General features: G+C 41.2%; 1 protein-coding gene across 1 annotated transcript; it reads right to left on the reverse strand.

The window, feature by feature from the left end:
- Window positions 1–5269: 5269 nt before the first annotated feature.
- LOC131721049 (N-acetyllactosaminide beta-1,3-N-acetylglucosaminyltransferase 3-like) lies at window positions 5270–9744 on the reverse strand. The gene is made up of 2 exons (XM_059014076.1): window positions 9578–9744; window positions 5270–7384 (listed from the first exon to the last, which is right to left on the reverse strand). Exon 2 carries the CDS (start codon window positions 7372–7374, stop codon window positions 6232–6234), a length of 1143 nt encoding a protein of 380 aa, XP_058870059.1. The 5' UTR covers window positions 7375–7384; window positions 9578–9744; the 3' UTR covers window positions 5270–6231.
- Between the last annotated feature and the right edge of the window lie 4680 nt (window positions 9745–14424).

Below are 14424 nucleotides of genomic sequence, written 5' to 3' on the forward strand. Positions count from 1 at the left end.
TGGTCAGTGACATAGCAACTGGCGCTGTTCTGCTGTATTGCAGAACATCCTTTATTGATATTTCCTGGTGGCAGAGGATGACATCAGGGGTTTACAAACAAACAAAATAATTCAAGAATGCTTTGTTTTGTTTTGTTTGTTTTTCGATAGAAATCGGAACCCACTTTAACAACATTTAAAAAGCTTAATCTTATAAAGAATGATGAAAACAGCCCCTAAACCAGACTGGTGGTTTTTGTGAACAAAAATTAAGCACCCTCTAGATTGTGGAATAGCACCTCTGATAGAATATTTTGACTGGTTGTTTTGTATTGTGTTTTGGTTTGGTCTGCTTCAAGCCTTGCAAAAAAATGCCAGAGTTTAGCATTTGCATATATACCCAGAAGTCACCTCCTTTGGATTCAATTTGTATGCAAAGCTCAGGTTTGGTATTTTCATATACACAGATGTTTGGATTGAAGTTTATACACACAGTTGTATTTTTTGCCATGAGAATTACTGATGCTGGGTTTAAATATGAGCTGGACAGGGATACAAATTTGCACACTGTGACAGAAATGATGGCTTACAGGACCCACGTATTATTATTATTATTATTTATTTCTTAGCAGACGCCCTTATCCAGGGCGACTTACAATCGTAAGCAAAAACATTTCAAGCGTTACAATACAAGTAATACAATAAGAGCAAGAAATACAATAACTTTTGTTCAAGTAAAGTACAAGTTTGACAAACCACAATTCAATAATACAGCAGGTAATAGTGATAGTTACATCAGGATATGATTAAATAGTGATAGTTACATCAGGATGTGATTAAATACAAAGTACTACAGGTTAAAAACTTGGCAGATTACAGTATTCTGAAGTACAGGATTAAATGCAGTAAAATAGGGGCTGATAAGAGCAAAATAAAGCACATTTACATGAAGGGTGATAGTGTCCCAGGATACAAACAGAGGAGTTCTACAGGTGCTCTTTGAAGAGGTGAGTCTTGAGGAGGCGCTGGAATGCGGTCAGGGACTGGGCAGTCCTGACATCTGTAGGAAGGTCATTCCACCACTGCGGAGCAAGGGTGGAGAAGGAGCGGGCTTTGGAGGCAGGGGAGCGTAGCGGTGGTAGAGCTAGTCTTCTAGTGCAGGCGGAGCGGAGAGGTCGAGTGGGGGTGTAGGGAGAGATGAGGGTCTGGAGGTAGCTGGGTGCAGACTGGTCAAGGCATCTGTAGGCTAGTACAAGAGTCTTGAACTGGATGCGAGCGGTGATCGGGAGCCAGTGGAGCGAGCGGAGTAGTGGAGTAGCGTGGGCGAAGCGAGGCAGAGAGAACACCAGGCGGGCAGCAGAGTTCTGGATGAGCTGGAGCGGACGGGTGGCGGACGCAGGGAGGCCAGCCAGGAGGGAGTTGCAGTAGTCTAGGCGGGAGAGTACCAGGGCCTGGACCAGGAGCTGGGTAGCATAGTTGGTGAGGAAGGGTCGGATTCTTCGGATGTTGCTCAGGAAGAATCGGCAAGTGCGTGCCAGAGTGGAGATGTGCTGGGAATAAGAGAGGCAGGGGTCCAGGGTGACTCCAAGGTTCTTAGCTGAGGAAGAGGGAGAGAGTGTGGTAGATTCCAGAGGAACAGAGATAGAGAGATCAGAGGAGGGGGAGGAGGAGGGAAAGAAAAGGAGGTCAGATTTAGAGAGGTTGAGTTTGAGGTGATGCGAGTGCATCCAGGAGGAAATAGCAGACAGACAGGTAGAGATGTGGGTGTTGGTTATTTGCACACTGTAAAAAAATTGAAGTTGAGTCAACTTCAAATCTTAAGGCAACCAGCTGAGTAAACTTTTGGACACAATATTCAACAAACTTGAATTCCTGATTTGTCTTAACTCACAATTTTTTGCTCATCAAATGGTATTTCTATTGCTATGAGTAATTACATTTCTGAGTTGAATGAACTTAAGGTTAAATATTGCAGGACTTAAGGTTAAATATTGCAGGACTTGAAATCCTGGGTTCTCTCAACAAATATTTTTTTTGCTCAGTAAATGCACTTTTTATTGCCATGGGCACTTACATATCTTTGTTACATGCACTTTAGATTAAATATTGCACTGATTTGGAGTCTGTGTTAATAGAACTTGTAAGGTTGAGTTAACTTAAAAAGGCTGTGCAGCTGGTTGCCTCAATATTATGAGTTGATGCAACTTGTAAAATTTGGATCAACATATCTTCTCACTTTATTGCATTAAGGACGAAAGACTTTCTTGTTCACTTTCAATCAAATGTTTATTCAAACAACAAACAGTGCACAATGTCCTCTGCAGTGCTCAGATAGGTTTTGAGACACAGAAAAACAAAATTGTTTGTCACACATAATGCAAAATGTTGTTTGCATGTCTAAGTGGGGATCTGTATAGCCAATTTTTTAACCAAAAAATAGGATATTGAATTCAGCAGTATGGGCTTTTCCATGAACAATGCAACCCTTGGTACACAAAAAAACACAAACCAACAACTCGGTGAAACCCAACATAATATTCAAGTTATGAGTATTCCCTTAGGCCTACTTTTACAAACACTTTGAAGCCTTATCGCTTTGGCACATAAAGAATACAGGGATAGGTTTATATTTTTTGTTGACCGTTCATAAAGCTTTGTATTTGTGTCCTATTCTGAATAAACAATGGGTATTTTTTTAATCAAATAATCAATACACAAGTTTAATCCATCATCAATTACAAATAAAACATTAACTACAAAATCTCTGTAATAACAGACAACTGGTGATCTAGAACGGTTATAAAACTATAGGCTGCGGGGTAAATGGTTAGGCTATAAGTTATACATCGTCAGCTGAGCTTGCTAGCTGACATGCCTCATTCTGTTTCTGTGGCCTCAACATGCAAACACGACTGTGCAACGCCGCTTCACTTCACTTACCTAGCTGTTTTGCATCATTTATTATAATTAAAATGCAATTCAGTTCGAGGCTTGAGCAGAGAAACCGTGCAAAACGACCATACCATCTGTCCACCCAACCAGCAAGCAAAGTACTTGCCCAGAAAAGACCTTGGCTTTAGTTCGCTAGATAACTACCTACAGAGCTAACTTAACTCTTAGATCACAGTTTCACATGTCTTCAATTGCTCTAGTTGCATTGTTATAAACCGAAGCCTCTACCTGTCCTAAGCTACCCGCACTTTTCATGACCGTTTCATTTGAACGTCTACAATTTGAAACATTAGCAAACGTAACTTACATTCAAAAGTTCCGGCGCAAACCGCTTTTTAATAATGTTCTGCGGGTGCACATGCGATTCTAAATTACTAGCGTCAAGATTCAAAATGAGCATGCGCAGATGTCTTGATCAACCTTTATTAGGATGGAAACTTGAGTATACAAGTTCACTCAATATATCATTCAAAGTTTAGCCAAGTGAGAGGGAAGAGTGTTGGATTAACTATATATTACATTTAAACTCAACGTCTCCTCAAATTGTAGTCCACTCAACTTCCATGTTTTAAATTCCATGTTTTGCAACTTTTTTACAGTGCACTCAGGCAGTCACCAGCCTCAAACAGCAGATTTAAGAGAATGGCCAAGTTCCCTTTCTCTACTGGGAGGCGATGGTATATGACTCCTTCAGGGGGTGGATAGGAGATCTGGAGGTGTAGGAATCTCAACTCGGGGTCATCTATATAACTACCTCTTGCCAGCTCTTAATGTAAAGCATGTGTTGAAACCAGGTTGTACAATCACTACTTTCCACTTAGCATGTTTTCCTTCTCCACATAGTTTACTGAGCACAACTCTGTTATTCTCCACTTAGAGATATAAAACACTCTCACTCCAGTTCCAGGTGGTACACCCAATCATCACACTTCCCTACACAGATACCCTGAGGCTAAGGCATAGAACTGGAGAGCTTCCTTTAAGCTAAAGTTGAGCCCAATCATATGAGTGCTGTAACATGGGTTTCTTTCAAAACTGCACATCTGAGACCCGTGTAGCTAATGGGAGTGCAAAATGATTAGGATTTAAGCAAGAACCATAGCTTAACCATACCATAATTACAAACAGAACTTGGAATCTGAGAACACGCTAATTCGATAGAGAAGTTATCGGAGTTCTGTCAGTTAGGTTAATTTTTCCCTTTTCTTTTGTTGCTTTAGTTGTTAAAGCTCCCTGTCTCTTTGCTGGCCAGGTTTAGAAATACCTAATTGACATATGAGGTTAATAGATAACTTGGGGAGTAGTGTCACTGACCTCTTTGCTCATTTGTTTTAAAAAAAATCTTACTGTAAGAATTACAGTAAGATATTTTTTCTTCACATGATGTAGAAGTCAATGAAAGGGTGATACAGCTTGGGACAGAGGAAGTCTTTTCAGATAGGCATGAGGCAGATCGCTGTATTGTAAACTTGGCTCGTTTCATTCGATTTGCTGCACCTCACAAATGTCATTTCATTTTCTTGTGGGTTACGCATTGCAAACATCTTTATTTTTTAACAACAGATTCATGACAAGCTGTACTATGTGAGGCAATGTGAACTAACAGGATCTCTAATTATTGGCCCTGAAGCATTGTCAGAGTTAAAGTTTAAGTTTAACATCATTACAATTCTAAAACGAGCAACAAACAGATTGAGTTCACGTACTTACAAGATCCTAAGTTCAAAGTCTTAGTTTGTAACTTTATTGGGCGCATCTCTCCTTTATGAAAATGAAAAGACTATTTGGAGTACAGTGAACTAAACTCTGTGTTTCTTAACCAGAAATTGGACAAGCTTGTTAAAACTCCTCCCAATGTAACAATGTTGCTTCTGAAGATTGTTAGACGTGTGATTGGCTCATGCATGCACCATTGACTGTTTAGCCTTTATGACATGATCTAGCCAACGTTCATAAGATAAGGTGCACATGATCAACAGGAGGAGGTAGCCTATGATGCCTGGCTTCAATCCACAATAGAAGAGAAATAAACTTGTTATACTAGAAGTATTGTGCCAAACCACAGGCGAGCCATTTTATATATTTAACACTACGTAAGGAGGCTGTGTGGTCTGGTGGTTGAAGAAAAGGGGTTTGTAACCAGGATGTTCCCCAGTTCAAATCCCAGCTCACTCACGGACTCACTGTGTGTGACCCTGAGCAAGTCACTTAACCTCCTTGTGCTCCATCTTTCAGGCGAGATGTTGTTGTGAGTGACTCCGCAGCCGATGCATAGTTTACACACCCTGGTCTCTGCTAAATAAACAAATAATAATAAAAGGCGAAAAAAACAACACAATGTAGCATTACAGTTTAATAAATCACCAACACAAATTCAGAATACCCTGCACACCCCCCACTCTCCCTGAGAAAGAAGTAATCACACGTTACACAATTGTCCAAGTACAGTCAACAGCATCATACTACAGTCGTGATACTAGCTGTTTCAAAGTTCAATTCACACACTACACTGCTTCATAGCTTTAACAATATTACAAAACAGTGCAAGAGCAAACCTATTTTTTTTGTATAATTAAACATAGAATTCCCATTGCAATGCAGTTTGAGACACGCTTGGTGTTAACTGGTCAAGCGTCTGACTGACTAGTTTGTTTATATTGCCCAGGTTTTAGCAATAGAGTCACAAGCTTACAAACTGCTTGTATGGTAGGATAGATAGCTCCTTATATCAACAGAAGGTTAGAAATGATAACTGCAGGATCAGAGACTATGCAAGTTAAAATCCCAACCCCAAGCCAACCAAACAACCCCAACCCACTCCACCCACTTCCCTGCTTCCCTCACTCATAATGCAAAAAGACATCTGATATTTTCAACACAGGCTTACAAAGGTAAAAAAAAAAGTCAAAACTGCTTGGGACACTGCGCTTTTAATTTCCCCGTTAGAGGTGCGGAACAAAATAAGTTCATAAAACTTTTCCAGAAAACATGTAAATATAAATCGACTTTAAACAGAACCTTCGATCAAACCTTAACTATGTCTGCGCGACCGCGTAGACATAATGATATGTAGCACCACACTCTGTAAAAACAAGAAATCACTTCCCAATTTGTTTCAAATAGCGTCTGTGGGCTCAAAGTATCTTTCTGGTTGGAAAGCATGTCAGTCAATAGGGGAAACAGCTGATTGGTTAGTGACAGACCCTGAAAAATCACCCAATTAATTCTTGAGGTTAAAGCAATGTGTCATAAGGGAAAGGCTACTGATGCTTCAGTGCAATGCCGTGGTCAGCCTGCCACCTAGAGGCCAATGTTACAGTAAAGTTGGGGGTCCTGGATTTCATGCCACATGATTAGGATCTCGTAAGGCAAAAAACGGTGCACTAACAGAATCTCACGGTAATAGCAAGGGTTGTAAGGGTCTAACTGCTTGGAGGGAACGTGCATCCCTGCAGTCCTGATAACCATGTGCGACACGGGTTCCAGTCCTGCCTGTTTCAGGCACATGCCCATGTAGACGTCGTCAATGGGCATCAAGGTGATATTGAGGGACATTTTGTAGATGGTCCTGGCAGTGAATCCGGACAGCAGAAACCCACCCCCGCCACAATAAGGAGGGTAGGAGTTGGACTCTTGCACTTGAACCGGTATGTAATATTTACTTCTGATGTTCCTGATGGGTCCCACCCCCCGGATCAGGTGCCCTGCAAAGAGATGCTTGCTCCCGTTGTTGTCCTCCTGGCCTTGCAGATACTCCACCATGTTGTCTGTATTGGCGAAGACATCGTCATCCCCGTTGAGGAGGAAGCGGACGTGGGGGCACCTCACCTCCATCCACTCCATGAACAGCACCTGCTTGAGGGTGAGGTTGAAGAACGAGTCCTTGAAGTCCCACTGCAGGATGTCGTGGTGCTCCTTTTGCTCCAGCTCCAGGAGACGGTTCATCCGGCGAGCATCCCTGGGGTTTTCTGTGTTTCCAAAAATAAAGACCCGGCGAATCCAGACCCCGTTTTGCCTCCGTTCCGTGCCCCAGGTCTTGCGGATGACCTCTCTCCTGTCGTAGTTCGGAGGGGAGCTCTTGATCACCAGCAGCAGGAAGACGTCAGCCGAATCTTGGGCTGTCTTGCCACACTTCTCAGGGACGTCCAGCATAAGAGGAAACTTCCGGCAGTGCTGATACCGGAGAAAGTCCTGGATATGTCGTGGAAGCCCGGAGAACCCTGAGATGTTGGCTGCAGAGACGTTCTCCTTGCAGTCAGGCACTGGCTGTCCCACGAGGGAAGGGTGTTGGCTCTCAAAGGGCCGCTCTGTTCCAGGAAGAGACCTCTCCACCTCCCTTAACAGCTGGTTGTTGTCCGTCCCGTTGAAGAACATAAACACCAGGCACAGCAGAGACACCAGGAGCAACACGGCCATCTCAGCTTTGAGGAATGATATTTTCATCTTGGAAATTCTGGGGGGGGGGGGGGAGAAAAGAAAACAACTGTCAAGGTTTAGAAAGCAAGAAAGCTACAGCAGATTAAACTGCTTTCCTGTAAATGTTAAAGCCCTTGACTGTTACCTGCTTTAACTGCCAGTTAGATGAATCCTATTGCTCTCGCATTAACTACCAGAGTATACAGAAAAAGAATGTAAACCCTGAGCAGCACCAACAGACAGTAGGTGTCAAGAGTATTGATGATTCTGCAGCTATATGTTCTGTTATCGCTGTCAAAGGGTGATCTTACACCGTTTTGCATTAGATCTGTTTTACCAGAAACCTATTTTTACACATGCTGTACAACTCGGGAACGAAATAACACTTTGGTTTGGAAACAACTCTGTTGTAAATATCATGGTTGAACAGTACTGTACTGTTGAGGTTTAACAACTGAGTCATACCTTAACTGTTTGCCAGCCCCTTATTAAAACCTTTACTGTTTTAATTAGTGACTTTTTCCATGTCATAATGCATTTTAGATTTGCACACGGAATCCTTTAAAGCTACAGACCCAAGCCCTGGAAATAAAAAGGTTCCCTTGGTAACCAGAGCCAGCTTTTCCAAACATCCCATATCTGCCTGTAATCTCTTAGTCATTTAAATAAAGAACACTTTTTTTTGATGTTGCGATAAGGTCTCAATGGCACTGCTGTGGCGTTATTTGACTACCCAGAGCTCGGGTAAAAACAATAATAATAATAATGTAAATATCAAGGTATTTACTCCAAAATAAAATGGCTTAAAAAATAAAAATAAAACTCACGAGTTCTTTAAATACCCAAGAAGCGCGCGTTAAAGCATACGCGTGCTTCCATTTCAAAATGTTACCTGTTGCTATAATAGAGCGTATCTAAAGATCTCTGTTTGCCTGCCTTACTGTTGCGCTCATTATGTCATGCCTGTGTCCCGATGTCATTGGCTGTGAAGCATGTCAGTCTAGAGGGGAGGCAGCTGGTTGGTTATTGACAGGAAGGGAGGGCATGGATAGATGTTATAAGGTGTAACGAACTAGCTTTTCATCTTATTAGGAAAGTTGTGTTTTTTTTTTCTTTTCAAAACTTTTTCTAATGGTCCTGGACTGATTGTATAGTTGAAAAAGCATTCCCATGGTGATTTGTATTTGTAATACTGGGTCTTGTTTTTTTTTTCCTTTGTCTGTTTTGTTTTGTTTTCTCTTTGCTAAGCTACAAAGTCTCGGGTGGTTGAAATGTGAACACGGGCATCTGGAGCTGCAGGTGCAGGTGACAAAAGCGAAACGTCTAATGTGAACAAATAAGCTTTCTCTTGCACTTTCCCAAGAAGAAAATGAGCGTGGCGTGAGAATATTTTACCAGTGCATTTAAAAAAAAAAAAAAAAAAGAGAAAAAGCTACTTTATTTATGTAACTAGATTCAGTTCCCCCCCCCCCCCCCCTATACAGTAATGTACATATGAAAAAGTCTGGCTTGTGAGACTGGATTTAAAAAATAATAATCATATAGCGGAGGTCAGATGTGATACAGAAATGGGCATTACAAGGTTCAATCCAGTATATTATTTTGTATATACTGGGAGCCACGCTGGTCAAATAAGCACCACATTCTGTTTAATGATATGCCTCCCTTGAAAAAGGAGATTTTTAAAAATCCCAATGGGACTTTCAGTGTTAAATTTGAGGAGGGGGGGGGGGGGGGTCTACTACCATAGAATCAACCTGCGCATTCTATAGAGCGTCATGTCACGTATACATTTTAAAAAGGTGTTTTTTTTTTTTTCTTTGGGGGGGGAGGGAGGGGGGGGGGTTGTATGCTTCGGGCGCCCCCGCCCCCGTCTCAAGGGAGCCTGTGTTTGAATCAAAACATTGGAGGTATTTATATATATATAGTAACTCCTGAATGTGCCCGTTGCACAGCAGTGGATATATTAGCAGATTATACAGGTACATGTAATCTGTTATAGTGAGTTACTGGTATTACTTCATACAGTACCAGTAGAGCTAACCTTATAATTACTGATAATTCTTGAATTATTGAAGGAATGGGAAATACCACTAAATGGTGCTACACATAGAAAAAGCAGTTTTTAAATAAAATAGTAATTTAAGGTGGTCATTTCAACAGCAGCAAACACACAAAGAAACAGCACTTAACAAGCAGGTTATTATTATTCTTAAATAAAATGACTTACTTTAAATTCAAAGTCCTTTTTTTTCTCCTTCTGCTATGCTAGTTTGTTTTCCTCGCACTGAAACTGGTTGGAGCACAGTACTTCGTATCTGGTTGCTTCCTCAATAGGTTTTGATCAATGGACTGAAAGCCTAGCTCACTCTCCCTGCTCTGTAACTCTGAAAAGCCCCGCCTTTATGGTCTTTGTCTTGGGAAAATTACTCTTTGCTTTCTGTTTAAACTCTTATGTCTGAGGTGCCAATACGATAAGCAGAAAAATAGTTATCAAGTAATATGTGTTTTGACTTTAAAAAGTATTATAAATATTATATAGAAATAAAATGTAAAGATGTGTTTGTGGTTTCAGCTGACTAGATGTTGCATCAGCCATGTAAGGACCAATCAGTATGTTTGTAAAGGACCAACGTCCCATAGCAACTGACTCAACAAACCAGTAACCAGTAGAAGTTGTTGGTAAACTGTTGACTGTTAAAGGGTGAGAAAAAACCAAGCTTGTCATTTAGCAATCTTTAACGCATGGAGTAGTGGTTAGGGCTCTGGACTCTTGACCGGAGGGTCGTAGGTTCAATCCCAGGTGGGGGACATTGCTGCTGTATCCTTGAGCAAGGTACTTCACCTAGATTGCTCCAGTAAAAAAACCAAACTGTATAAATGGGCAATTGTATGTAAAAATAATGTGATATCTTGTATAACAATTGTAAGTCCCCCTGGATAAGGGCGTCTGCTAAGAAATAAATAATAATAATAATAAACAGGACACAAGATAAACCACAAGTCTAGTCTGACTGACTACAGGTGTTGAGACAGCCTGCTTGCATGTAGGACGAAGTTGTTTTTGTTGTATATGATATGGTCTCCTCTTGATCTTCCAAGCTGTTGCTACCTGACGTATATTGAGTTAAGCTTCTGTGATTGGCTCGCAATAACTGTAGGTTGCGAGGTATATATTACGTTTACTGGCTCTGCGCAGTTGGAACTCTGCTCGATGTTTGTCTAGCACCACGTGTGCTGAGAGCGTTCTCTGGTTTGCAAATCATTAAATTTATTTAATCAATTTTGTCTGTTCTACTGAGTCTCTAACTAAGGGAGTGATATTAAAACTTCCACCACATCTTCTGCAAGCAAGTTTCTGTGCTTTACATGTTTGTACCATGGGCTGGGGAAGTGCATGGTCAGTGACATAGCAACTGGCGCTGTTCTGCTGTATTGCAGAACATCCTTTATTGATATTTCCTGGTGGCAGAGGATGACATCAGGGGTTTACAAACAAACAAAATAATTCAAGATTGCTTTGTTTTGTTTTGTTTGTTTTTCGATAGAAATCGGAACCCACTTTAACAACATCTAAAAAGCTTAATCTTATAAAGAATGATGAAAACAGCCCCTAAACCAGACTGGTGGTTTTTGTGAAGAGAAATTAAGCACCCCCTAGATTGTGGAATAGCACCTCTGATAGAATATTTTGACTGGTTGTTTTGTATTGTGTTTTGGTTTGGTCTGCTTCAAGCCTTGCAGAAAAATGCCAGTTTTTAGCATTTGCATATATACCCAGAAGTCACCTCCTTTGGATTCAATTTGCATGCAAAGCTCAGGTTTGGTATTTTCATATACACAGATGTTTGGATTGAAGTTTATACACGCAGTTGTATTTTTTGCCATGAGAATTACTGATGCTGGGTTTAAATATGAGCTGGACAGGGATACAAATTTGCACACTGTGACAGAAATGATGGCTTACAGGACCCACGTATTATTATTATTATTATTTATTTCTTAGCAGACGCCCTTATCCAGGGCGACTTACAATCGTAAGCAAAAACATTTCAAGCGTTACAATACAAGTAATACAATAACTTTTGTTCAAGTAAAGTACAAGTTTGACAAACCACAATTCAATAATACAGCAGGTAATAGTGATAGTTACATCAGGATATGATTAAATAGTGATAGTTACATCAGGATGTGATTAAATACAAAGTACTACAGGTTAAAAACTTGGCAGATTACAGTATTCTGAAGTACAGGATTAAATGCAGTAAAATAGGGGCTGATAAGAGCAAAATAAAGCACATTTACATGAAGGGTGATAGTGTCCCAGGATACAAACAGAGGAGTTCTACAGGTGCTCTTTGAAGAGGTGAGTCTTGAGGAGGCGCCGGAATGTGGTCAGGGACTGGGCAGTCCTGACATCTGTAGGAAGGTCATTCCACCACTGCGGAGCAAGGGTGGAGAAGGAGCGGGCTTTGGAGGCAGGGGAGCGTAGCGGAGGTAGAGCTAGTCTTCTAGTGCAGGCGGAGCGGAGAGGTCGAGTGGGGGTGTAGGGAGAGATGAGGGTCTGGAGGTAGCTGGGTGCAGACTGGTCAAGGCATCTGTAGGCTAGTACAAGAGTCTTGAACTGGATGCGAGCGGTGATCGGGAGCCAGTGGAGCGAGCGGAGTAGTGAAGTAGCGTGGGCGAAGCGAGGCAGAGAGAACACCAGGCGGGCAGCAGAGTTCTGGATGAGCTGGAGCGGACGGGTGGCGGACGCAGGGAGGCCAGCCAGGAGGGAGTTGCAGTAGTCTAGGCGGGAGAGTACCAGGGCCTGGACCAGGAGCTGGGTAGCATAGTTGGTGAGGAAGGGTCGGATTCTTCGGATGTTGCTCAGGAAGAATCGGCAAGTGCGTGCCAGAGTGGAGATGTGCTGGGAATAAGAGAGGCAGGGGTCCAGGGTGACTCCAAGGTTCTTAGCTGAGGAAGAGGGAGAGAGTGTGGTAGATTCCAGAGGAACAGAGATAGAGAGATCAGAGGAGGGGGAGGAGGAGGGAAAGAAAAGGAGGTCAGATTTAGAGAGGTTGAGTTTGAGGTGATGCGAGTGCATCCAGGAGGAAATAGCAGACAGACAGGTAGAGATGTGGGTGTTGGTTATTTGCACACTGTAAAAAATTTGAAGTTGAGTCAACTTCAAATCTTAAGGCAACCAGCTGAGTAAACTCAACTTTTGGACACAATATTCAACAAACTTGAATTCCTGATTTCTCTCAACTCACAATTTTTTGCTCATCAAATGGTATTTCTATTGCTATGAGTAATTACATTTCTAAGTTGAATGAACTTAAGGTTAAATATTGCAGGGACTTGAAAGTTCATGTTAGTAGGACTTGAAATCCTGGGTTCTCTCAACAAATATTTTTTTTGCTCAGTAAATGCACTTTTTATTGCCATGGGCACTTACATATCTTTGTTACATGCACTTTAGATTAAATATTGCACTGATTTGGAGTCTGTGTTAATAGAACTTGTAAGGTTGAGTTAACTTAAAAAGGCTGTGCAGCTGGTTGCCTCAATATTATGAGTTGATGCAACTTGTAAAATTTGGATCAACATATCTTCTCACTTTATTGCATTAAGGACAAAAGACTTTCTTGTTCACTTTCAATCAAATGTTTATTCAAACAACAAACAGTGCACAATGTCCTCTGCAGTGCTCAGATAGGTTTTGAGACACAGAAAAACAAAATTGTTTGTCACACATAATGCAAAATGTTGTTTGCATGTCTAAGTGGGGATCTGTATAGCCAATTTTTTAACCAAAAAATAGGATATTGAATTCAGCAGTATGGGCTTTTCCATGAACAATGCAACCCTTGGTACACAAAAAAACACAAACCAACAACTCGGTGAAACCCAACATAATATTCAAGTTATGAGTATTCCCTTAGGCCTACTTTTACAAACACTTTGAAGCCTTATCGCTTTGGCACATAAAGAATACAGGGATAGGTTTATATTTTTTGTTGACCGTTCATAAAGCTTTGTATTTGTGTCCTATTCTGAATAAACAATGGGTATTTTTTTAATCAAATAATCAATACACAAGTTTAATCCATCATCAATTACAAATAAAACATTGACTACAAAATCTCTGTAATAACAGACAACTGGCGATCTAGAACGGTTATAAAACTATAGTCTGCGGGGTAAATGGTTAGGCTATAAGTTATACATCGTCAGCTGAGCTTGCTAGCTGACACGCCTCATTCTATTTCTGTGGCCTCAACATGCAAACACGACTGTGCAACGCCGCTTCACTTCACTTACCTAGCTGTTTTGCATCATTTATTATAATTAAAATGCAATTCAGTTCGAGGCTTGAGCAGAGAAACCGTGCAAAACGACCATACCATCTGTCCACCCAACCAGCAAGCAAAGTACTTGCCCAGAAAAGACCTTGGCTTTAGTTCGCTAGATAACTACCTACAGAGCTAACTTAACTCTTAGATCACAGTTTCACATGTCTTCAATTGCTCTAGTTGCATTGTTATAAACCGAAGCCTCTACCTGTCCTAAGCTACCCGCACTTTTCATGACCGTTTCATTTGAACGTCTACAATTTGAAACATTAGCAAACGTAACTTACATTCAAAAGTTCCGGCGCAAACCGCTTTTTAATAATGTTCTGCGGGTGCACATGCGATTCTAAATTACTAGCGTCAAGATTCAAAATGAGCATGCGCAGATGTCTTGATCAACCTTTATTAGGATGGAAACTTGAGTATACAAGTTCACTCAATATATCATTCAAAGTTTAGCCAAGTGAGAGGGAAGAGTGTTGGATTAACTATATATTACATTTAAACTCAACGTCTCCTCAAATTGTAGTCCACTCAACTTCCATGTTTTAAATTTCATGTTTTGCAACTTTTTTACAGTGCACTCAGGCAGTCACCAGCCTCAAACAGCAGATTTAAGAGAATGGCCAAGTTCCCTTTCTCTACTGGGAGGCGATGGTATATGACTCCTTCAGGGGGTGGATAGGAGATCTGGAGGTGTAGGAATCTCAACTCGGGGTCATCTATATAACTACCTCTT

Source organism: Acipenser ruthenus, chromosome 47 (assembly GCF_902713425.1).
Source record: "Acipenser ruthenus chromosome 47, fAciRut3.2 maternal haplotype, whole genome shotgun sequence".
NCBI classification, from domain to species: Eukaryota; Metazoa; Chordata; class Actinopteri; order Acipenseriformes; family Acipenseridae; genus Acipenser; species Acipenser ruthenus.

Coding starts and splice junctions, on each gene's coding strand:
- LOC131721049 (XM_059014076.1), bottom strand. CDS start 7,374: ATGAAAATATCATTCCTCAAAGCTGAGATGGCCGTGTTGCTCCTGGTG.